General features: G+C 38.0%; 1 protein-coding gene across 1 annotated transcript in view; it reads right to left on the bottom strand.

Moving 5' to 3' along the window:
- Positions 1–879: 879 nt before the first annotated feature.
- The window catches only part of YES1 (YES proto-oncogene 1, Src family tyrosine kinase), a 62199-nt gene continuing 42078 nt past the window's right edge, over positions 880–21000 (bottom strand). Inside the window, exons 2-12 of the mRNA XM_082499630.1 lie at positions 19131–19403; positions 14735–14834; positions 13495–13593; positions 10342–10445; positions 9989–10138; positions 9621–9776; positions 9164–9343; positions 7067–7143; positions 6564–6717; positions 5840–5971; positions 880–3138 (exon numbers count right to left, since the gene is read on the bottom strand). Coding sequence (XP_082355756.1) covers positions 2930–3138; positions 5840–5971; positions 6564–6717; positions 7067–7143; positions 9164–9343; positions 9621–9776; positions 9989–10138; positions 10342–10445; positions 13495–13593; positions 14735–14834; positions 19131–19395 — 1626 coding nt within the window. The 5' untranslated portion in view covers positions 19396–19403 and the 3' untranslated portion in view covers positions 880–2929. The remainder of the gene's footprint in view (positions 3139–5839; positions 5972–6563; positions 6718–7066; positions 7144–9163; positions 9344–9620; positions 9777–9988; positions 10139–10341; positions 10446–13494; positions 13594–14734; positions 14835–19130; positions 19404–21000) is intronic.

The following is a 21000-nucleotide window of genomic DNA, read 5'->3' as shown; positions in this document are numbered from 1 at the left end:
CTACAGCTTGAAACAACGCATGTCAGAAACAATCTGCAGGCCTAGCACGCAGAATGGGTATCACAAGGTTCTGATGGACAAGAGTACAGATTACCAGAAATTACATAATTGTTGTCATTAAAAATAGTGAAACATTAATTACATTACAGGAAATATTAAAAATACAGTAAACTGCAGTTTGTAGGTTCTGTAAGAATGGGTTTTAGTGCTGCATTAGTTATTATTGAAAGTCAAACAGTACCAACTCTTTAATCTACAGTGGCACTGCATATATATGTCAGGATTTGCGGTTTGAGGTGTACTGGTCATTGAGGCAGGTAATTCAATGAAGTTGAGATAAAACACCAGCTATCACGAGACCAAATGTATGAAATTCCCTGAAAAATGGCACAAAAGTCAACAGTGGCTGCTAATACCAGATAAAGCAAAAGAGAGGAAAAGTGTTTGCCCTACAGCATGGCAGTGACCACCAGCTGAGAGTCTACGTTGGACTTGCTCTGACAAGAATCCCAAGTCTGTCTGTCTGTCCATCCATCCATCCGTCCATCACAAGGGCTAGTTTTAAGTCTAGACATGATTATTCTAGCCCATTCCTGCCAAGGATTTCTGAACTGCTCTACAAAACATCTCCCTTTTTGCAGCAATAATGCACCATGAACCCAGCATCCTGTATGAAAGTACATTAAAAGTTTACAGAGGAAAAAAACCCACCCAAAACTCATGGAGGCTTTGTTACCCTCCTTTTCCCCTCAATATGAAAGCTACTCTACTTTTGTCCCCCTCCTGCCTCCCTCCCCCCCCGCCCCCCAAATAAGCAGATGCAATCAAGGAGAAATTTATTTTGAACCAATTCTGCAAAACAGTTCAACAATGCCATACTTTATAAAAATACTTAGTTACATAATTAAACTTATTACTATTTATATAAAAAGTGTGAATGTGAATTTTAAACTCTGTTAGGGTAAGAACCACATCAAGGTCTTCAGGTGAAACAAATAAATTTTCATAAACATACAAACTCTTTTGGAGAAGCCTTATAATACACAACCATTTACAATGAACACGTTCATTAAGTTAGTGTTTTATTCCTTTACTATACAAGTGTTATTACAATGAACTGTTCCATTCAATAATTAAAAATCCAAACAATGCCAGTGTCATTTTTGGCATTTTTTGTTATAACTGTATTAATACATAAACTCATATGATTGTGTTATTAATTTTAAAATATTTAGAAAAATTAAAATGCCATTGTATTTTTTGGTTTTTTTAATTATTTTTTTCACATGTGGGTTTTTTGTTTTATTTTTGTTTTTCTTACATAAAGCCCTTTTAAAATTTGATAACCACAGATGTACAGGTGATGAGCGATGATGAGGGAAAATGAAAAATGATGGCACTGTTCTTACAAAGATCTGTTTGGTAGTTGGATTCAATGTAGTGTAAACTCATGAAGAATGTTCAGTTTAGTACCAGAACTATATTACCAGCTTTTCTGAAATTCCTTTGTTGGCTAGCTTTACAATGATAGTATGAATTCCAACCTGGTAGCTAAGTAAGAGTTTAGTGTTTCAAAATTAAAGTACATAAGCTTGATCAGAAATCCGAGAACCTCATGCAAATTGTTGAGTAAAAGACATGATGTTATTGCTTGATATGTCAGTAGCCAAAGAAAATAAATCTAGATTTAGTGTCAGCTGGGCTGAATGCCAGCAAATTTCAATGTCGGACAATATTAAATATATTTTATCCCTTTTGTTTTTAAACTTTCACATTTTCTTTTGTTTATTTTTAGTTAAATAATTCTGTAGGAAAGGCAGAAATAGGAAGAGCAACTGTGTGTAAGTGTGTCTTAATAGTCAAGAAAAGCAAAAGTGCAATCAAATCCCTGAACTAGTGACAGCTACCATTGGTGGCACTCACCCTTGTTAACACATATAAGCCACATACAACAGTACCAAACCTGTCTCTGAAAAGGGACGAAAAAGTGGCCATTTACCAGCTTCAGCCTTGCTTTCCTGGTGAGCTTTGTTCAGGTAGTCTTCCCATACAAAAGCTCGCTGTTGGATTGGAGCTTACAAGATTAAAGGCTTTCCCCCCCTGATTGTATTACATAGCTTCAAGTTCAAATATCATCATACTTTATCAACACAATTTTATAGAATATTACCTCATTTTCTAGTTACCTTCATTATTCTTAATTAGCTATGCAGAAAGAAAAAAAGAAAAATCTCTCATGCTACTTTCCAGTTACATTAATACAAGTATTAACACAGTGCATTATGCTCTCTAATTTCACTATTGAGGTCTACCATTTAGATCAACTTTGTCATTCACTGTTCCAATTTCTCTTTTAACCTGCCTACCCTAATTAAGTCCATGCAAGAGGAAGCTTAAAGATCAAGACTATATATCAAATACAGTTGTACCATCTTTTTGGGGGGGTGGGCAGGGGGCACACACATGTAATTTTGAACACAGGGAGTTTTACAAAACTGGAATAGAATTGCTTGGTCCCACAAAGTTGTTCTGCTTTAAAAATGTCTTACCCCAAGATCACTAATTCCAGATAATTCCCTCTTTAGTAGAATGTTTATTAAATGTTGGGAAAATAAAGGATTTGAAACACTGTTTTCTGCTATTGTTCACACCAACACTCATTTCTCTACCCTGTATTTTCAGTAAGCTTCCTTTGGACCCTGAAAATAAGTTGGGAAAGAGGAAAAAAAAATAAAGACATGTCATTGGTAAATTAGATTATAACACTTGAAAAGTGGTTTTGTGCAACTGCATTATGAAATTCCAGTTTGCCATTAAGAGCATGCAAAGTAGCGAAGATTTTCTTTCCTTTAATTCCTTATAGACGTCAGGAATTCTTTGCAAGTCTTTTACATTTGGCAGATTTGTGCATGTTAGATAGACTGTTGGCTTATAAATTGTCTCCAGGCTGGTATTGTGGTTCTGTAGCAGTAAAGTAGTCCTCCAAGAAAGACTGTATATATTCAAATGTTGGTCTCTCATCAGGGTCCTTCTTCCAACACAGTTTCATTAACTCATGGAGAGACTCTGGGCAGCCTTGTGGGCAAGGCATCCTATAGCCACGTTCCACTTGTTCCAGAACTTCCCGATTCACCATCCCTAAAAGGAAAGCATGTTAGCTCCGAATAGCATTATGAAAAGAAAAGTTTCCCAAAGTTTTTCAAGTGTCTCTCCAGTCGCAATGCACATGAATCTACCATAACAGAACCTTTAATGAACTCACTTTATAATGAATGAATTTTTTACATTTTGCATTAAATACATTTTCTGAAAATTATTTCATTACGGTGTTAATTCCTCAATACCTGGTCCTTCTTCCATTTAGAATCACAGAATCATAGAATTGTCTAGGTTGGAAGGGAACTTTAAGATCATGAAGTCCAACCATTAAACTAGCACTGCCAAAACCACCACTAAACTATGTCCCCCAGCACCACGTCTACCCATCTTTTAAATATGCCCAGGGATGGTGATTCCACCACTTCCCTGGGCAGCCTGTTCCAATGTTTGATAATGCTTTCTGTGAAGAAATTTTTCATAACATCCAATCTAAACGTCCCTTGGTGCAACTTAAGGCCACTGCCTCTTGTCCTGTCGCTTGTTACTTGGGAGAAGAGACTGAACCCCGACCTGGCTACAACTTCCTTTCAGGTACTTGTAGAGAGTGATAAGGTCTCCCCTCACCCTACTTTTCTCCAGGCTAAACAACTCCAGTTCCCTCAGCTGCTCCTTATAAGACTTCTTCTCTAGACCTCTCACCAGCTTCATTGGCCTTCTCTGGACACGCTCCAGCACTTCAATGTCTTTCCTGTAGTGAGGGGCCCAAAACTGAACACAGTATTCGAGGTGTTGCCTCACCAGTGATGAGTACAGCGGGACAATCGCTTCCCTAGTCCTGCTGGCCACACTATTCCCAAAACAGGCCAGGATGCTCTTAGGCCTTCTTGGCCACCTAGGCACACTGCTGGCTCATATTCAGCTGTCTGTCAACCAACACCCCCAGGTCTTTTTCCACCAGGCAGCTTTCCAGCCTCCCTTCCCTGAGCCTGTAGCAGTGCATGGGGTTGTTGTGAACCAAGTGCAGGACCCAGCACTTGGCCTTGTTGAACCTCATACCATTGGACCCAGCCCACTGATCCAGTCTGGTCCCTCTGTAGAGCCTTCCTACTCTCAAGCAGATCAACACTCCTGCCCAACTTGGCGTTGTCTGCAACATTACCGAGGGTGCACTCGATCCCCTTGTCCAGGTCATTGGTAAATATATTACACAGAACAGGCCTCAGCACTGAGCCCTGGGGAACACCACTTGTGACTGGCTGCCAACCGGATATAACTCCATTCACCACAACTCTTTGGGCCTGGCCATCCAGCCAGTTCTTTACCCAGCAAAGAGTACACCCATCCAAACCATGAGCAGCCAGTTTCTCTGGAAGAATGCTGTGGGGAAACAGTGTCAAAGGCTTTACTAAAGTCCAGGTAGATGACAGCCACAGACTGTCCCTTGTCCACTAAGTATGTCACCTGACTGTCATAGGAGGAGATCAGGCTAGTCAAGCAGGACCTGCCTTTCATGATCCCATGCTGACTGGGCCTGATCACCTGGTTGTCCTGTATGTGCCACGTGATGGCACCCAGGATGATCTATTCCATAACTGTCCCCAGCACCAAGGTCAGACTGACAGGCCTGTAGTTCCCTGGATCCTCTTTCTGGACCTTCCTGTAGATGGGCGTCACACTGCTAACTTCCTGGTTAGCCAGGAGGTTTTATGATGGCAAGTGGTAAGCGATGGCAAGTGGCTTGGTGAGCACTTCCACGAGCTCCCTCACCCTTGTGTGGATCCCATTCCGCCCCATAGACTTATGTATGTCTAAGTGGTGTAGCAGGTATATAACCATTTCCCCTTGGGTTGTGGGGGCTTCATGCTGCTCCCCATCCCTGTCTTCTAGCTCAGGGGGCTGGGTACTCAGAGAACAACTGGTGCTGCTACTAAGGACTAAGGCAAGGAAGGCATTAAGTACCTCAGCCTTTTCTTCATCCTTGGTAACTATGTTTCTGCCCCTGTCTAATAAATGATGGAGATTATCCTTAGTCCTCCTTTTATTGCTCATGTATTTATAGAAACATATTTTATTGTCCCTAACAGCAGAAGCCATATTAAGTTCTAGCTGGGCTTTGGCTCTTCTAATTTTCTCCCTACATAGCCTCACTACATCTTTGTAGTTCTTTGTGTACTTTCTCATTTGTATACTTTCCCACTACCTTGCACCTGTCCTTTCAAAAAGGAGACTCAAGCATAAATACCTTCTGCCTGCCTAAGGTTCCATTCAGGGATCACTTAATTTGAAATCAGGCCAAGAAAAAGGCATTTTATACCTAACAGAACTGCCTTACAAATTCCAGTCACAGCAAAATATCTGACAAAAATGTTACATATGTTGAGTTTCAAAAACTGGTCTAGCAAGTTCCTTTACTGATGCGCAATGTAGCCTGGGAAAATGTCAAAAGAAGAAGTTTCATGAACAGACAGATAGGAAAACACAAGGATGCCCACTAATCTGAAATGAACTATCAGTCACATTTACAAACGCTATTATCTCAAAACGATTAAAAAATATATAATAGTTAATCTGTAAATAAAACAAAGTAGCTTTGTGAAGAAAGGAACCAGTGAAGCATGACTAAGTTTTTGTCTCTGCTTGTCAACCGTGGGCTCTGAATGAAGGCAAAAACTACAAAAGGTAACTTCAGAAGAACAGAACACCACAAAGAAAAGAAAAATCGATTACATGTTCCTCTTACCTGGATATGGCACTCTCCCCTTTGTTACCAGCTCTGTCAGTAAAATTCCAAATGACCACACATCTGACTTGATTGTAAACCGACCATACAATGCTGCTTCTGGAGCGGTCCATTTAATTGGAAATTTAGCTCCTGCAAACATTGGAAATACAGATAATCAGTTTTCCCTTGCTTATGCATAATTTGCTTACGCTCTAAAGTATTTTAAAAAGAATACTGTGCTCAAAATTTTTTTCCTTTTTGCTTTGTTGACAAAATTTGAGGTGGTTTAGTATTTTAATATTTCAAACTGGAAAGCAGTTTCAAACTAGGGCAGCAACTACTGGCTACAATTTCTGGTAGCACTTAAGACATCTGGGTTTCTTAATTAAATATGTTTCAAAAAGTGGGATGATTTTCAGAATCTGATGAGCAACCTCTCTGGAATCTCAGCTCTCTTCAAACCGTAGCAAGTTTCACCCCCCCCCCCCCCCCCCCCAAAAAAAATAACTAAAAACATTTTTTGAAAACAGAAGCAAACTGCGAGATAATTTTGAACATAAAAAAGTTTACTAAAATTGCACTTAGGCGAGGGGGACACCTAAACATAGCTGTGAAAGCACACTTATATGCATAATCTTTATTAATGGAGACAGAATACACAGACACATTCTGCTAAATGTAATAGTTCTAAGTAATTTGAAGGTAATTGGTGTTATTTATTCAGTAAATAAACGGGTCTTACCTTGTCTTGCAGTGTACTCATTGTCCTCTATTAACCTTGCTAAACCGAAGTCTGCTATTTTACACACAAGATTGTCTCCTACAAGAATGTTAGCTGCCCGGAGATCCCTGTGGATGTAGTTCATTCTTTCAATGTAAGCCATGCCATCGGCAATCTTAAAAATAAAGTTTAATTAAAGATTATTTTTCACTACTATATACATTTCTCCCAAGCATTAAGCTGTACCCCTTTATTTTACCTCCGTTTTCATTGCATAAATATAGGAAGCATAGCATAGCAAGAGCTTGTGACAGCACTGATTAGAGTGTGTCTGGCTATACAGTAATCTACTGATTGGGAACTAGACTGCTTCTTTTTGACAAATTACAGACCTACAACAGAAGATGTAAGATAACAGCACACAATAGCCAAAGCGTTCAATATTTACATTTAGTTGATATCCAATATAGTTTTAATCTCTTCTCTAAGCACAAGATACAGTTTTCTTGGTTTATACAATGTACCTGAGCAGCCATGTCGACCAGCTGTGGGAGTTTTAAGTATTTCCCTTCTCCTTCTTTAAGGAAGTCTAGCAAGCTGCCTGTAAAAGATGACCGATTCGAAGGATTAAAAAGGAAAAAACCAAAATATTAACTTCATCTGAAAACACGAACAAGATTTTTTTTTCCTATTGTTTTACATATTAATCTCCCAAAATCTGTATTTGAAAATCCATCATTTACTAGAATACGTGATTCAATGACTGTGCCTGTTATTGTCTCTGTCCTGATAACTAGTTAGAGCAAGTTTTATCCAAGGGTTTTGGAATCCATTTCAGTAGATCAGATAACTGAACACTAATAAACCAGACTGCTGCTTGATGATTATATGGCAATACATAAGGATTTTTCCCAATATTCCTGGTGTTAATGCCCTTTCTAGCTGGACTTTTTTTGCTCAGTGAGATTCGTAATTAAAGAACAAAAAACCTCCTATCCATTACTTTTTCCTGCCAGCTCCAATATATACTAGAGAAATGGTTTGAAATTGTTGCTTTTATTATGTTGCTTTTTCTTCCTTAAAGGGGAAACCAAAAGTATCTTGCATTCTTTACAATATATTATCTTCTCCCATTTATATAACGCAATCGTGTCCAGAACATTACAACATAGGTAGTATTTTAAATCAGTTCCAAGGACCTGCACTCCTTTTAAGACAGTAATCTTTACACAAGTAGTAAAACTTTGTCTCTGACATAACAGCTTTCCCTACAGGTGTTATTATGCCATAAGGGTATAGGAACATGATCTCTTTCTTAAGAAACTGGTTAAGACTGATAATCAGTCTCATCACGGTCAAAATTACAGTGCAACAGTGTAACAGTGCAATTCTTACCCACCTCTTTTCCTTGTAAAAGGGGGGAGAGGGGGGAGAAAAAGAACCTTGTTCTACTGACTTTCAAGCATGAACTACCAAAGAGGTTTTATGTTTTTTTGGTAAAATGTGAGAATTTTTTCAAATGAAAACAGAGGCTTCTAATGGCATTTTAAATCCATAACTTCGAAAAACATACAACTACTTTTCCAATTTGTTACTTCTGCTTTTGCAAGGTAACATCCCAGTTCAGGTTTTAATCTATACCGTTTTTTAGGCTGAATGCTATAAAGCATTTGTTAATCATGATTGTCTTGCCAGAACCCGAATTCTGAACAATGAAAAAACTGATTTTGCATGGAAGCTTTAAGATCTGACAGAGAGACTGTCTAGTGTTATTTAAGAACAACAACATAGAAGGAACTTATATTTTCTATTCCATTCTACCTTTTCAAACTTATACAATGCTCAAAACCCCCATTCAAACAGGAGGAAAACACCTCACATATTTGTGGCAGAGAACTGAACACAAGTAGCCACTCTCTTTGACTTTAACATTGTTTCTATTTCTTACCAAGATCACAAAATTTCTGAGGTGAACAGAAGCCTGCATTTTATAAAACTGGAATAATTGACTTGAAAAATCTGCTGCTTCTTAACACTAATATGCTTATGATGTCTATTTCTACATTCAGCCTAAATCTCTAAATCTCTGTTTCAGCAGCAGGGGGAGGGGGAAATGATATACAGCAAGGGAAGAAGGATGAAAGAGTGAAAACAAGGAGATAAAGGAGGAAGTCTGTAAAAAAAATTCTCAACCATTTACTATGGCACTGCTGGAAAAGAAAAACTAAGAAAAAAAAAAATCAACCCCAAACCCAACTGAATCTGTTGTTGTGAGCATGATCTGTCTACAGGCAGGCATATTCTCATAATAAGATTCCCAGCTATAACATCCAATTTAAACGTAACAGGCAGTACACACTAAAAAATGAGAAGAAAAAAACCCCAATCTTGTACTTGGAAGATTAGCAAGAGTGACACAGATGTGCAAAAAAATCATGCCTCCACCCACGATCTAAATCAGAACTGCTTCAAGTAGGTCAAGCATTGCTCATTTTAATTTAATCAAAATTGCCACTTATACTCCAGTCATCTTAAACCTAACGTTAATTAAACATTTAATTTGTTGCTGGGATCTTAAATAATCTTTTAAACGTAGTATCTTCAAACTATTCTGCACACACCTTTTGTCATAAATTCAGTGACAATGTAGATTGGTTCCTCAGAAACAACAGCATACAGTGGAACGAGCTTGTCATGTCGTAATTTCTTCATGATCTGAGCCTCCTGCAGGAAAGCTTCTGGCATCATTGTACCAGGTTTTAGTGTCTTGATCGCTACTTTTGTGGTTCCATTCCACGTTCCTAGAGAAATAAATTAGATTTTATTCTCCCCTATAATACCAAAGAGATTTTCTGCTGAAACTGTTTGCTTTTTGCTTATGTTTTGTTAGCTAACAGTATAATTATAAATTAGAACTATATTGAATATTATTTTTACCTTTACATGACTGATCATAACTGGCACTTTTTCCCTTCAATTCTTTATCAGATTATCTTTTCAGATCCCGATACTCATTTACTTCAAATACTATTAAAACCTTCACACAAACAACTGAAAAGTGTCACATTAAGCTCTTACCCATCCATACTTCACCAAAACATCCTTGGCCCAACTTAACTTCCAGCCTTAAAGATTCTCTAGGAATTTCCCAGGCATCTTTTGCTAGTCCCTGTGTTTGTGGTTTCACAGTGGGACACACAGTTGTTAGCTTATGACACAGCCCATCAGCATGTTCTGGAAAATGGAAAAAATAAGCTTTGTCATTAAGCAGGGGTAAGCCTGTAAAAAAAGTAACATCCTAATGTTGATAAAATGAACTAGTCTATTCACTGTATGTAAAAATAAAAAAGAAATTTTATAACTGTGAATTTTAAAAACTGCATATGCAGTTTTTCTTCCTAATGATAGGCACAAGGTAGCATTGGGACTCTAGAGCTCGGGCTTACCTCTGTAGTGTTTCACCAATTTCTGTAGAGATTCAAATTGTGCTCTCGTTGTGATATAGTATCCACCATTGTCAAGTTTTCTGATTTTGTAGTGTTTCACATTATCACCTCTGACCTCATCCCAGTCACGTATGGAAAGGGAGTAAGCACCTAGGAGACAAGTCATACTTGGTTCTTCATCAAAAATTTAAACACATATTTAACATATCCCCCTAACTGTCAGTATACACGTACATGTCTACACATGCATACGTATAATGTGATAGACATAAAAATGGTCACTACGTCCACCTTGGTGCTGGGGGGGAGGGGGGAGGATGGGAGAGAGAAGAAATATACATAAATATACATACCTTTAGTGGTTTCACTCTCTCTTACTAAGAAAATACCACGCTGGTTCCCAGGATTTAAAAGTAGCCTTTCTGCATCCTTCCGGCCCATCTTACCGAAATACCACCTAGAAAGTGTTAAAGGAAACATGTTTAAGTAAGAGCCTCCTAGGCTTCGGTAATCATATAAATACAGGATTTCTAAATCTCAAGCATTGACGGGACTACTAGTATCTCAAAGCAGTTACAGATCAACAAAAGTAATGACATCCATATAACCAAAAGATTAAGATGATCTATTGCTATATGACTCGCATTTCTATTGTTTGCAAAATACACGTAGAGAGGCCTCTATCTGCAAATACTATCTTTTCCTGATGGTCTAATAATGGACAACAACAGTACTCATCATCAAAAGTAACACCTTCCTTCTGGTTAAGAAGTTCACACGTCAAGCTGAATCAGATGACAACGAAATACTGTTAGTAGCACATTCAAAACACTCCAGCAGCCGAAACTCCCTTCTCCAAAGAAGTTTTGGCTACATGTTAAAACCCCAATATTGAATGCAAAGTGGGAGTGCATAAATATTACCAGATTACAGGTTCATTCAGGCTGGAAGGGGCCCTTGGGAAGTCTCTAGTGCAGCCTCCTGCTGCAGTCAGGGTCAGCTGTGAGATCAGACCTGGCCGTTCAGGGCATTGTCCACTCCAGCCTCGAAAACCTTGAAGGAGGGATCCTGCACAGCCAACCTGGGCAACCTATGCTCCTGCCTGGCTATCCTCACAATAAAAAGGTTTCTTCTTATATCCAGTTGGAACCTCCCCTGTTACAACTTCTATTGCCTCCCAACCTTCTGTACCTCAGTAGAGGGAGCACGTTTTTCTGCTGATCATTTAGCAACAACCCTGTGGTGTAGATCATTTATCTCCAAGTAACACTATATCTTTGTTGCATCATTCTGATACTGAATGTACGCAGACATTTTAAAACACCTGCATTTTTTCTTTCCTTAAGTTCTTTCACAAAAGGAATTTCTTTTTCTATGCTTCCAAAGTGGGCTCACCCTGATGAACAGCCTGCACACAGCTCTGTCCTGAGCCAGTGATAATTTTAAGGTCCATCTCCCAGTGAATCCCCAGACTTTGGAAAATGTGTATTTCTAACTGTATTTTATTTTGATTGTGTGCCTCAGAAGTCACAAAGCGATACAAAGTGTAAATTTCAAACATTTTCATTTGGGACTGTCATAGTATCAAGCAAATCTGACTTTGTGATTGTTGGGAGAAGAAAAGCAGTACTGGAAACTGCTGCAAAACAACGTTTTTGTGGGTGAAATATTTGGGGGGGGGGGGGGAAGTAGGCAAGGAGGGATCATTTTGTCAGCCTGTGAACAGCACAGCCTGTGCAATCACTTGGGAAGTTGAAACTTATTCTTACTTTTAATTGTATTTCCAGTTAGACTGTTTAAGGAGATGTGCAAAATTAGAATTAGATATGAGAACATATACACTTGAGACAATTTGGATGTAACTTATAATCTTATTGAAGCAAACTTGAACCCTAATTACTTCAACATGAAAATGCCTCTTCCCCAGACTACTCCAACAATTTACAAAGTGTATTATAAAGTGCTGTTTTATTTAATTACCTATAAAATAATAATAGGGTTTACTTGTTCTTTTTATGAGCATTAAACATTTATATTATGGTATCATTCAAAATCCACACAGATAATATGGATCCCATCACAAGCAGTTTGTGATATAAATGCCTTCAGGCTTAGAAAAGACCACTTAAAGAAACTCCTAGCAATCTGGGGCTGTGTATTGCTTTTGCACTTGTAACCCCACATGCAATCACAAAAATAAATCTATAAGTGCTATCAAAGCCCAGGGCTAACAAATGAACTCTAGAGGAAATGAACTCTATTCCAAATGCTGTGGTAATATTTAATAAAATTAGCACTAGGTTCTTTATAATAATTTAAAAAAGCTTCCTCACTCATCACCCCTCACTCTCACCTCTAGTCATCACATAAACCTATGACAAATCCCCCCACCTCATTTTGCCAGTCCTTAGGAGCAATACTTTCTTTGCAGAAACACTGCATCCTTAGTTTCCAAAGGGCTATCATTTCTACTTTACCCTCACTGCAGATGTAATGACAATATGCTTTTATTGTAAGGTTTAAAGAAAAAACAACCAACTTTTTTTCAGAAAAAAATGGAAGTCAATAATTTTAAAAGCAGCTGAAACTCAAGGGCATAAAATAACAGTGCATCTTTGATGCAATCACTTTTTAATAGCAAAGAGCCAGGTGAGAGGAGCAGCAACATGCTAAAGTCTCAGCTTGAGATTCTGGAAACATCTTGGAAATCAGGCACTTTTCCCAGAATTGCAGTAGCAAACACAGAAGTGTGCAGATCATGTATCAGGGAATTGCTTATTGACAGGACCATGCCTGTATATTGAAGCAAGAGCTGCGGAGCTTTGTATTTCTATAGTACAACAAATAAAATTAATCCCTCGGAACAATTATAACCTGAAACTGTACCCCAACTCACAGTTCCCGCAATAACTTTATGTGATTCTGTAAGTGCTCTGGGATCTTTGTTTGTAAATAAATGTGGGAAATACTGGCACCCAAAGCAAAACAATTTTCCCTATTCATAGTAGTCCTTAGTGTGCCTAACAATTTTGTCACCAAAAAGGTTGTTTTAGATTAATAGAGTAGCAATAACTATGCACAAAAATGTTTTTTTAGAATGTAAGATTAGGTGCTACCAAGGATATAGCTGACCTTGAATTAACGTTTGGCAAAATAGGGATAAAAACCTAGAGTTGATGGTGTGTGAACTCTTTTAACAAACAACTCTTTTTTTATATGAAATACAATGCATGTCCCCCAATTCCTATCTTCATTACTGCATTCTCCCATCCTTTTTCCTTTAGCCCTATGTATAGCAAGCAGGCGTAAAACATTTTCATGAGTGTCCACCTCACAGTTACTTATAATTACACCTTTGATATCATCCAAGTAGCCTTGCTACCCTTTAATTAGTAGTATTATCCTACTTTACCCTTAAATGTTACATATACTGAATTAAAAGAATAGTATCACCACAGGGCACAAAGTGTAGCATGGATATTAAGAACAGATTGACAGCGTCTTACTCTTCTGCTTGAATGGAGTCTGCAGGAGCTACGTAATTGCTGGGGATGTAGCCTGTTTTTCCTGTAGCAATGGATCTCGCTTCCCACCAGTCTCCTTCCCTGCAATGCAACATCAGTTATCTCTTCCACATATAAACAACACATCATTCTCTAGCAGCAGTAACATCCTCACATATGAAAGGTATGTTAAATTTAAGTAACATGTCATTTTAATTACAAAGGCATCTAAAATAGCTTGTGCTGCACCTAAATATATTTTTCTTTTCATTGTAAGCAACATGAGTGCCTCTTAGTGGAATTTTGTATTTTAAACAATTTTTTTGTTTTGTTCTGTGTTTGATTTTTTTTTTTAATGTAAAAGGAATTTATCTATATATATACAAAATGCAAACCTGCAATAAAACATTTTATGGAAAAGACGTGTAAACAAACTTCCCACTTCTCTAGTCTTCACCTGCCTCTTCCAGGTCACTCTGCCTATATGCTGACAGTGAGCGACAAAGGAATCAGGAAGTCGATGAATGAAAACTGTTACATGTATGAACTAGAACTATTAACACAGCCAAAAGCTGCATGTAAAGAAATCTCCCAAAGTGAACAAATTATTTCCTTTTCACTAGACTTCTAGAAATTAGGCCATAATACTGTAATGCTGCTGCAATTAAACTAGAACACCAAACTACTCCTACGCTACCCGAGCGTGGATTTACTGTGGAGGCCAGCTAGACACGCTTCCACAGCCAGAAGTCCCTGCCTACAGCCAGGGCACTTGCCTCTGGCATTCGTGGTGCAGTGCTACAGGCTGTGCTCACCTCCCTCTCAGATATGGAAACCCCTCAGAGAGAACCTGCAAGGTGCAGAGCCTGGAATGAGGTGGGACAGCCTGCGTCTCCACCTCTGCTGCCCCAAAGTGGGTAGCTGTGCCTCGCTGCAGCAGGGAGGGGAAGAATGCCACCCAACCAACTGCAAAGAAGGCGGCTTGGGACTGCCCTAGTCACTGCAGTCCTACATCTGCACCCAAACGTGACCTCAGCCTAGAAAGTTATTGTCTTTCCAGTATCAATACTTGCTTGCTGAACTCTCTCATTCAATAAAATGAAAAAAAAAAACAAACAAAACCTCAACCAAACCATCAACACAGCTACTCTTCACTGAAACAGGACATGCAGATTTCAAGAAGAACTGAGGATCTCTTACTCCCAACAACACCCAAGTGAAGTCTGTGAATGAGAACACTTACGTGTTATTTATTATCTGGAACCGTTCACCTTTCTTAAATGAAAGGTCATCTGTAGTTCTAGCTTCATAATCATATAAGGCCACAAATACAGTAACACCACCTTAGGAAAAAGAAAAAAAAAACAACATCTGATATAGCAATAATGCTGCAACACTTGATTCAAGGACTTGTCGACGAAACAACTCATCAATTTTGATTTGGAAGTAACTAAACACTCTGGGTTGTATCTCATTTTAGAAGCTGGATCAATAATCATCTCATTTCTTAAGACAGAGGAAAGCCTATAAAGAGACATGCTGAAAATATGCTTCCACACCACAAAAGGCAGCTGGATGCATCACTGGAAGAACATTAATAATTATAGTACTTATATACAGAAACCTGCACAACACATCAGCAGTGAAAAAACCTAGCTTCTTTATTAAGCTAGCTTCTTGTTTAGAAATGCAATTCTAGAAGATCCTACACCACTACAATGGTGAACCATCAGCCACTAATTTTTACAGAAGTAGCTTCCTGTTGAACTTAGCTATAAATAACTGATGTGTTCCCAACATTCTGGGGTTACACATCAAGATCTACTCAAGGAATCAAACCAGGAACAAAAGTATCCCCTTGGGGTCAAAGACATTTCGCTGCTTTAGGACTAACGATTTTTTTTTTTTAACTCCATCAAATCTCCCCATCAGCGAAGCAGACCCTTGCTAAGGATGATCCATCAGTGCATTACTCCAGAGAAGAAGGACTGAGATATGTCATGGGACAAGCAGCCGCACTCCAACAGCCCTAAGGAATTTGTTTCCCCATCCCAACTTCTGGTACAGGTCATGTTGATGAACATGTCCTGCAAACAGGATACATGTGTGAGAGAGAGATGGTTGGCTGGCTCCTATACTTACGGTAGGAAAACATTCTCTATACTTAAAAGAACTAGTCTGTAAAACTGGGCTAAAAGAGAAAGAGGGAAAGGAGAACAGGCTACATGAGATGTACTGTGAGCAAAAATAAAGAACTATGTACCATAACTAGAAAAAAGTTAAAATAGAAAACTGCAGATGGGCAATTCAGAAAGACTTTTCAAGCTCTAGAAATGCTGTTTCCACAGTCTAATGGACATTTAGGAAGCCTAATGATAGTCCAAGCAATAACTTATTTTTAAAACTACAATATTAGATCTCTAAAATGTATATATATGTACCAGGATACATGTGGAAGACCACCAACAGAAACACACTGCATCTAATTTTAGATGTTACAATTAACATGACAGTGATCAGAAAGAACACATAATGCAATGGGTATTGTCTACATCTAATATTCTTTTACAATGTACACTTTCTGATGTAAAAGCTCCTCATCACTTAAATATTTTCATTTGATTTAGAGTCTTCCCGTGATTACACTGTCTCAGCAGGCCTCAGCTGGAAATGAATTTACAGTTCCTCTAGCAAAAACAAAACAAAAAGTCCCCACAGGAGGTTAGAGTAATTGAGGATTTTTTTGAAGTGTGATTGATGAACTGAAAAGGCATTAGAATATTCCCTAGGAGTTAAACAGTTCCTAATCTAAGTTAAAAATAACACATTTCTACCAATTTTTGCCTGCATTACTACGTTACTGCATTATTTCAATTACACAAACTGCTACATGGAGCAAGACAATTGTGGGGATACATACCATATTCAGACAAGCAGAAACCAAGTGATACAGAAATAAATCATCCCCAGAGAGTTCTTCAGCAGATGAAGAAAATCAATACCCTCAAGTCACAATATTACAAGATTTTAACTGCGTATAAAGAAACTGGGAGATTCCAAGGACTTCGAAACAAACTGTACAACATCTAGAAAGATACTAACGTGGGAACAAGCAAGAGAGTAATTCCTCTAGATGGTATAGCACTAGTCAAAGTAATGGATTCACATGCAAACAATGCAATAAGAGAATTATCAGTAATTGCCAATATTTGTGTACTTTTAATTATTATTAAGTAAAGAATTGGAGAAGCTAACGTATAATCCTTGGAGAGTTTTGATTTCAACACTTCAGCTACCAGAAAACCTCTTTTTATTCTCACTAGCAAGTGTTATTTATTTCATAGCAAAGAACAATAAAATATTTCAGGAGAACAGCATCAGCACAGAAAGTTTTAAACAAACAGATACCACTCAAATGATTTTTGAAGTCTCTTGCAGCTGTTTTCTTTATCAATCACTGCAAGGTGGTGATTGGTGGTCATTAGGTCAGTATTCCCATCCTCTAATGCAGGACTGGTTTTGAAGAGAAGACTTTACTTTCTTGTTCAGCATGAGTTTTACAGAGCACTAGTATTTACACGGCTTCATGGAAGAAGGCAAGAACAGTCGCCCATTTTTCTGGTTTGATTTTCAGTAATATTCTAAGAATTCAAAGTATCTGATGACTGAGAATGTGTAATACAGGAGCAGTGTGACTAACTCAAATTTCTTCTCCTTTTCTGCTCCAGAGGAATAAGATAGCTCAACTCTTTTCAGCCACACTACAGGCCACGATGACAACCATATCATCCTCTTGTCAGACATCACTGATGGACTGGATAAGTACTACTGACACTTATGTCCTGTTTGACAACCCCATCTATTCTCTCTTGTGAAACAAAGGGCCACATTTTTTATTCATCACAAATATAGAAAGCTTACAGCCAGATGAAGTTTGTCGTCTTATTAATTCACAAAACCACCCAATTTTGATTGATCTGAAAATTGGTACTGAATGTACCAACAATTGCTGAGACAATTTTTTTTTTTTAATGTGTTTGTTTGTGGATGGCCTCTTTTACAAAATGAGGAGGAAAAGTTACATATGCAGTATCATTTTACCTGATCGCAAAATGATGGGGGTGTCACCTAAGTCAGCCTGCCTGCTGATAACTGAATTCACACTGATGAGATATCTTTTCCTGAGAAATCTCTCCTGTCGACTCTGGTCCAAGATAGAACATGCTTAACTACCAGCAGGAACAGGGACAGGCAAGAGAACGTCCCTTCTGGTCTCTGCAGCAAAGGATTTGTTGTACCTGCATGGGGGGCTACATCCCTGATGTCTGGTAATACCCAGGACTGCCTACAAACACTGCTGGAGATTCCCACATGAATAAAGAACCTGATCTAGTAAGATGAAATACACGGAGGTTCTCGGAGGAGATGAAGCACGATAAACTTCCCTCGGTAGAACTAATGAATAAAAAGAAATGCTGCCCTTATTTCCTTTCTGCACCTGTTCAACCAAAACGGGGATTCAGAGCTGGCTCAAAAATTTTGAGACAGGATAGATGCTCATTTTAATTATTTGGGTTTTAATGAATTCCCAAAAAGGGAATTGAGGTGACCATTACCTGGCAATTCATATTTGGCTTCCTGAACTGCTTAATATCAAGGCCACAGTGGGTTTTTATGGATCTCAAATTTCTTGTGTTGAAAAGATTTTAAATGCCACTATAACAAAGCAAGCATGTAAGCACTGTAATCGTGATAATATTAGAGGTTTGTGGGAAAGCTAGAAATAGACTAATAAGGAATTATTTACCTTGTTTTGTGAAGTGTCTGTGCAAAGCTCCTAGAACAAATTATTCTTTCCTCTCTCTCAAAAAAAGAATTAGTTACAGCTTCCTCTCAAAACTACTGAAATTAGCCATGTGCACAAAATCAATGTTTTTGTAATAAAGTTTTAAGATTTCGATATAAAGGTGGGTTTATAACGTCAAACATGCATATAATTTTAAAATGCTTAATCTTCAGAGACTTTATATCTCAGCCAAGAAGGTCTCTGCGCCTTGTAAATTCTATTTTTACATTTTCAACTTTGGTTTTAATATGACTCCCAACAAGGAGAATTCTGGTCTTTTGTTTCACACATCTTGTTCATATAGTAAAGTACACAGAATATACTGCATATCCTGTTTAACTTCATAAATGAACAGATTCAATGCTGCATTAATAAGTAACTTACAGCTAATCAAATAAGTCTGAAAATCAGTTTAAAATATCAATTCCTGAACTCAAAATGTTTTTCATTTTGCACCTCTCTCCAAAAGTTTAAAGCCATTTTTACATGTGCATCCCTTCAACAGCTTAGAACTGCTAACACGATTTTACCACCTATTCCCATTAATGCTTTTAATAAATCTTAAATTTCTCTGTGCTGTGATCCTAAAAAAAACTGCCAAAACAAAAGCCAAAACACCCAACCCCCAAGCCCCAGTTATTATCTAAGCAGCAAAGATAGTGAAAATCAGAAATTGCTAAAAGGTAATTTATTTTAAATTTGCAATTTACTTCTGTGTGGCAAGGGGTCATAGTATTTTTTGAATATGACTGTCAATCAATAATAATAATACATGATTTTATGTAACACTCACCCGTTAAAGTACTAGGATATGGACTTGGCACAGCTGAAAATGATGATGATGCTCCTCCAAAAGGTGTCATTCCCGAAGGCCCTCCGAAAGGAGTCATGGAATGACTATTAAAATTAACTGCTGATCCCTTTATTGATGGTGACTGTGTTGCTTGGCTGGAGTCTGATCCGTAATGGCTGACGTGGGAAATAACAGGTTCTGGAGTATTCTCAGTTCTGTATTTCATGGCTGGACCTTTATCTTCTTTGCTTTTAATGCACCCCATGGTTGCTTCTGTGAGAAAGAGAGAGAGAAAAAAAAATCATCTCTATGTTGTGTCTTTTGATAGTTAACACAGAAGATTCCCCGAAAGTTACTGAAAATGCTGATTTATTACTGGTTAAAACCAAACCAAAACAAAACAACCCCCAGGAATTGCTGCTACGTGCAGCTTATAAAGTCTGATGAAAAAGTGTTCCGGAATAAAATCTAAGTCATTCCTAGACTAGACAGGACATAATTATTTTCCCTTACAACACACATACTAACAGCACATTTGGATTATTCTTCATCCCGGTTCCTTAGTGGATTGCAAATTGTAAAAAATAAAAAGAAAAAAAAAAAAAGAGGGAGTCAGGCAACAGATGAGGAGAAGACACTGAAGACTTCTCTAGCACAGTGGAAAGGGAAACAGAGGTGATAAATGCTGAGCCAATTATAAGAAGCAAATCCAAAGCAATTATATGAAGAAAACAAGTGGGGTATTCCAGATTTCTTTTTTAAGCATCTGTGTGATAAGGTCCTGACCTGCTGGTGGTATTACAATTAATACCTTTAAAGATGCAGAAAATTTTTCATCTATTGCCAGCCCCCAAAATACAACTCACAAACAAACCTGGGATATTCATGGCCAAAGGACAGGGGTAAGCTCTAGAGTCTAACTAGAATTAGAAAAAAATTTAGAAGAGTAATTACATCTGTAGTAGTTTAGAAACTGAACTGCGCCCGGACAGGTGACAATTTGTAGCCCTGATGGCCCAAGATTGCCACCAGCTCCCCACTACAGGCAGACTGTGCCAGAGCTGTTTACAAGGCAGACACCTATTACTTGCTGATGGAGACACTCAGAGAGGAGATGTGTCACCAACAATTAAAATTACTGAGTCTTAAGAAGTCACCACCTGCCATTTATCAGGTGGTAACAACTGATAGCGGGCATTTTCTGGCTTACCCCAGCTGGGAAACAAATCAGGAAGAAAATGGGAATCTCTATTAGATGCAGCACTAGTCTGGCATGAAAACTGCTACATTCTTGGTGAAAAAAAAGTTAAAAATCTACTTTAACTTCAAAAGGAGAAATCTCCCCCCAAATAGGAAATTAGCTGCTCAGTTAAAAACAATAAACAGCAGCAGTCTGAAAGCATTAAAAATAGGTTTTTTGTTAACTACAACAACAGTTTCATAGACTCTAACTAACAATTAGGGAAAATGTTTCCCATTGTGTGTCTAACTATTTTTTTCCTTTTCAATTCTCTCTTACCTTGTTAACTATGAGACACAAAAATATGGTACAAAAGCAAATCTTACTAAACAAATACTTAACTATAGTCACACTGAGAGAAACTAATTCCCTCTGTAGAACTAACCTTTACAACATTAAAGATACTGTAATTTCCTCAAGAACCACAAATCAGAGTTCCTGGAAAGAAGAAGGTCCATAGCCAGTGAAACACCATACAAAATTTACTGCTCATAAAATTAAGAATATTCACCCTGCCAATTCAGCCCCTAATGCTGTAATGTAATACAATTACTGGTGCAGAAACAAGCAGCAAAGTCAAGTAACTGCATATTTACAAATCTTGTCTGAGAGTTTTACACAGAATAATGA

This window comes from Vanellus vanellus (assembly GCF_965231255.1).
Source record: "Vanellus vanellus genome assembly, chromosome: 2".
NCBI lineage: Eukaryota > Metazoa > Chordata > Aves > Charadriiformes > Charadriidae > Vanellus > Vanellus vanellus.
This window is presented reverse-complemented; position numbering and strand designations above follow the sequence as displayed.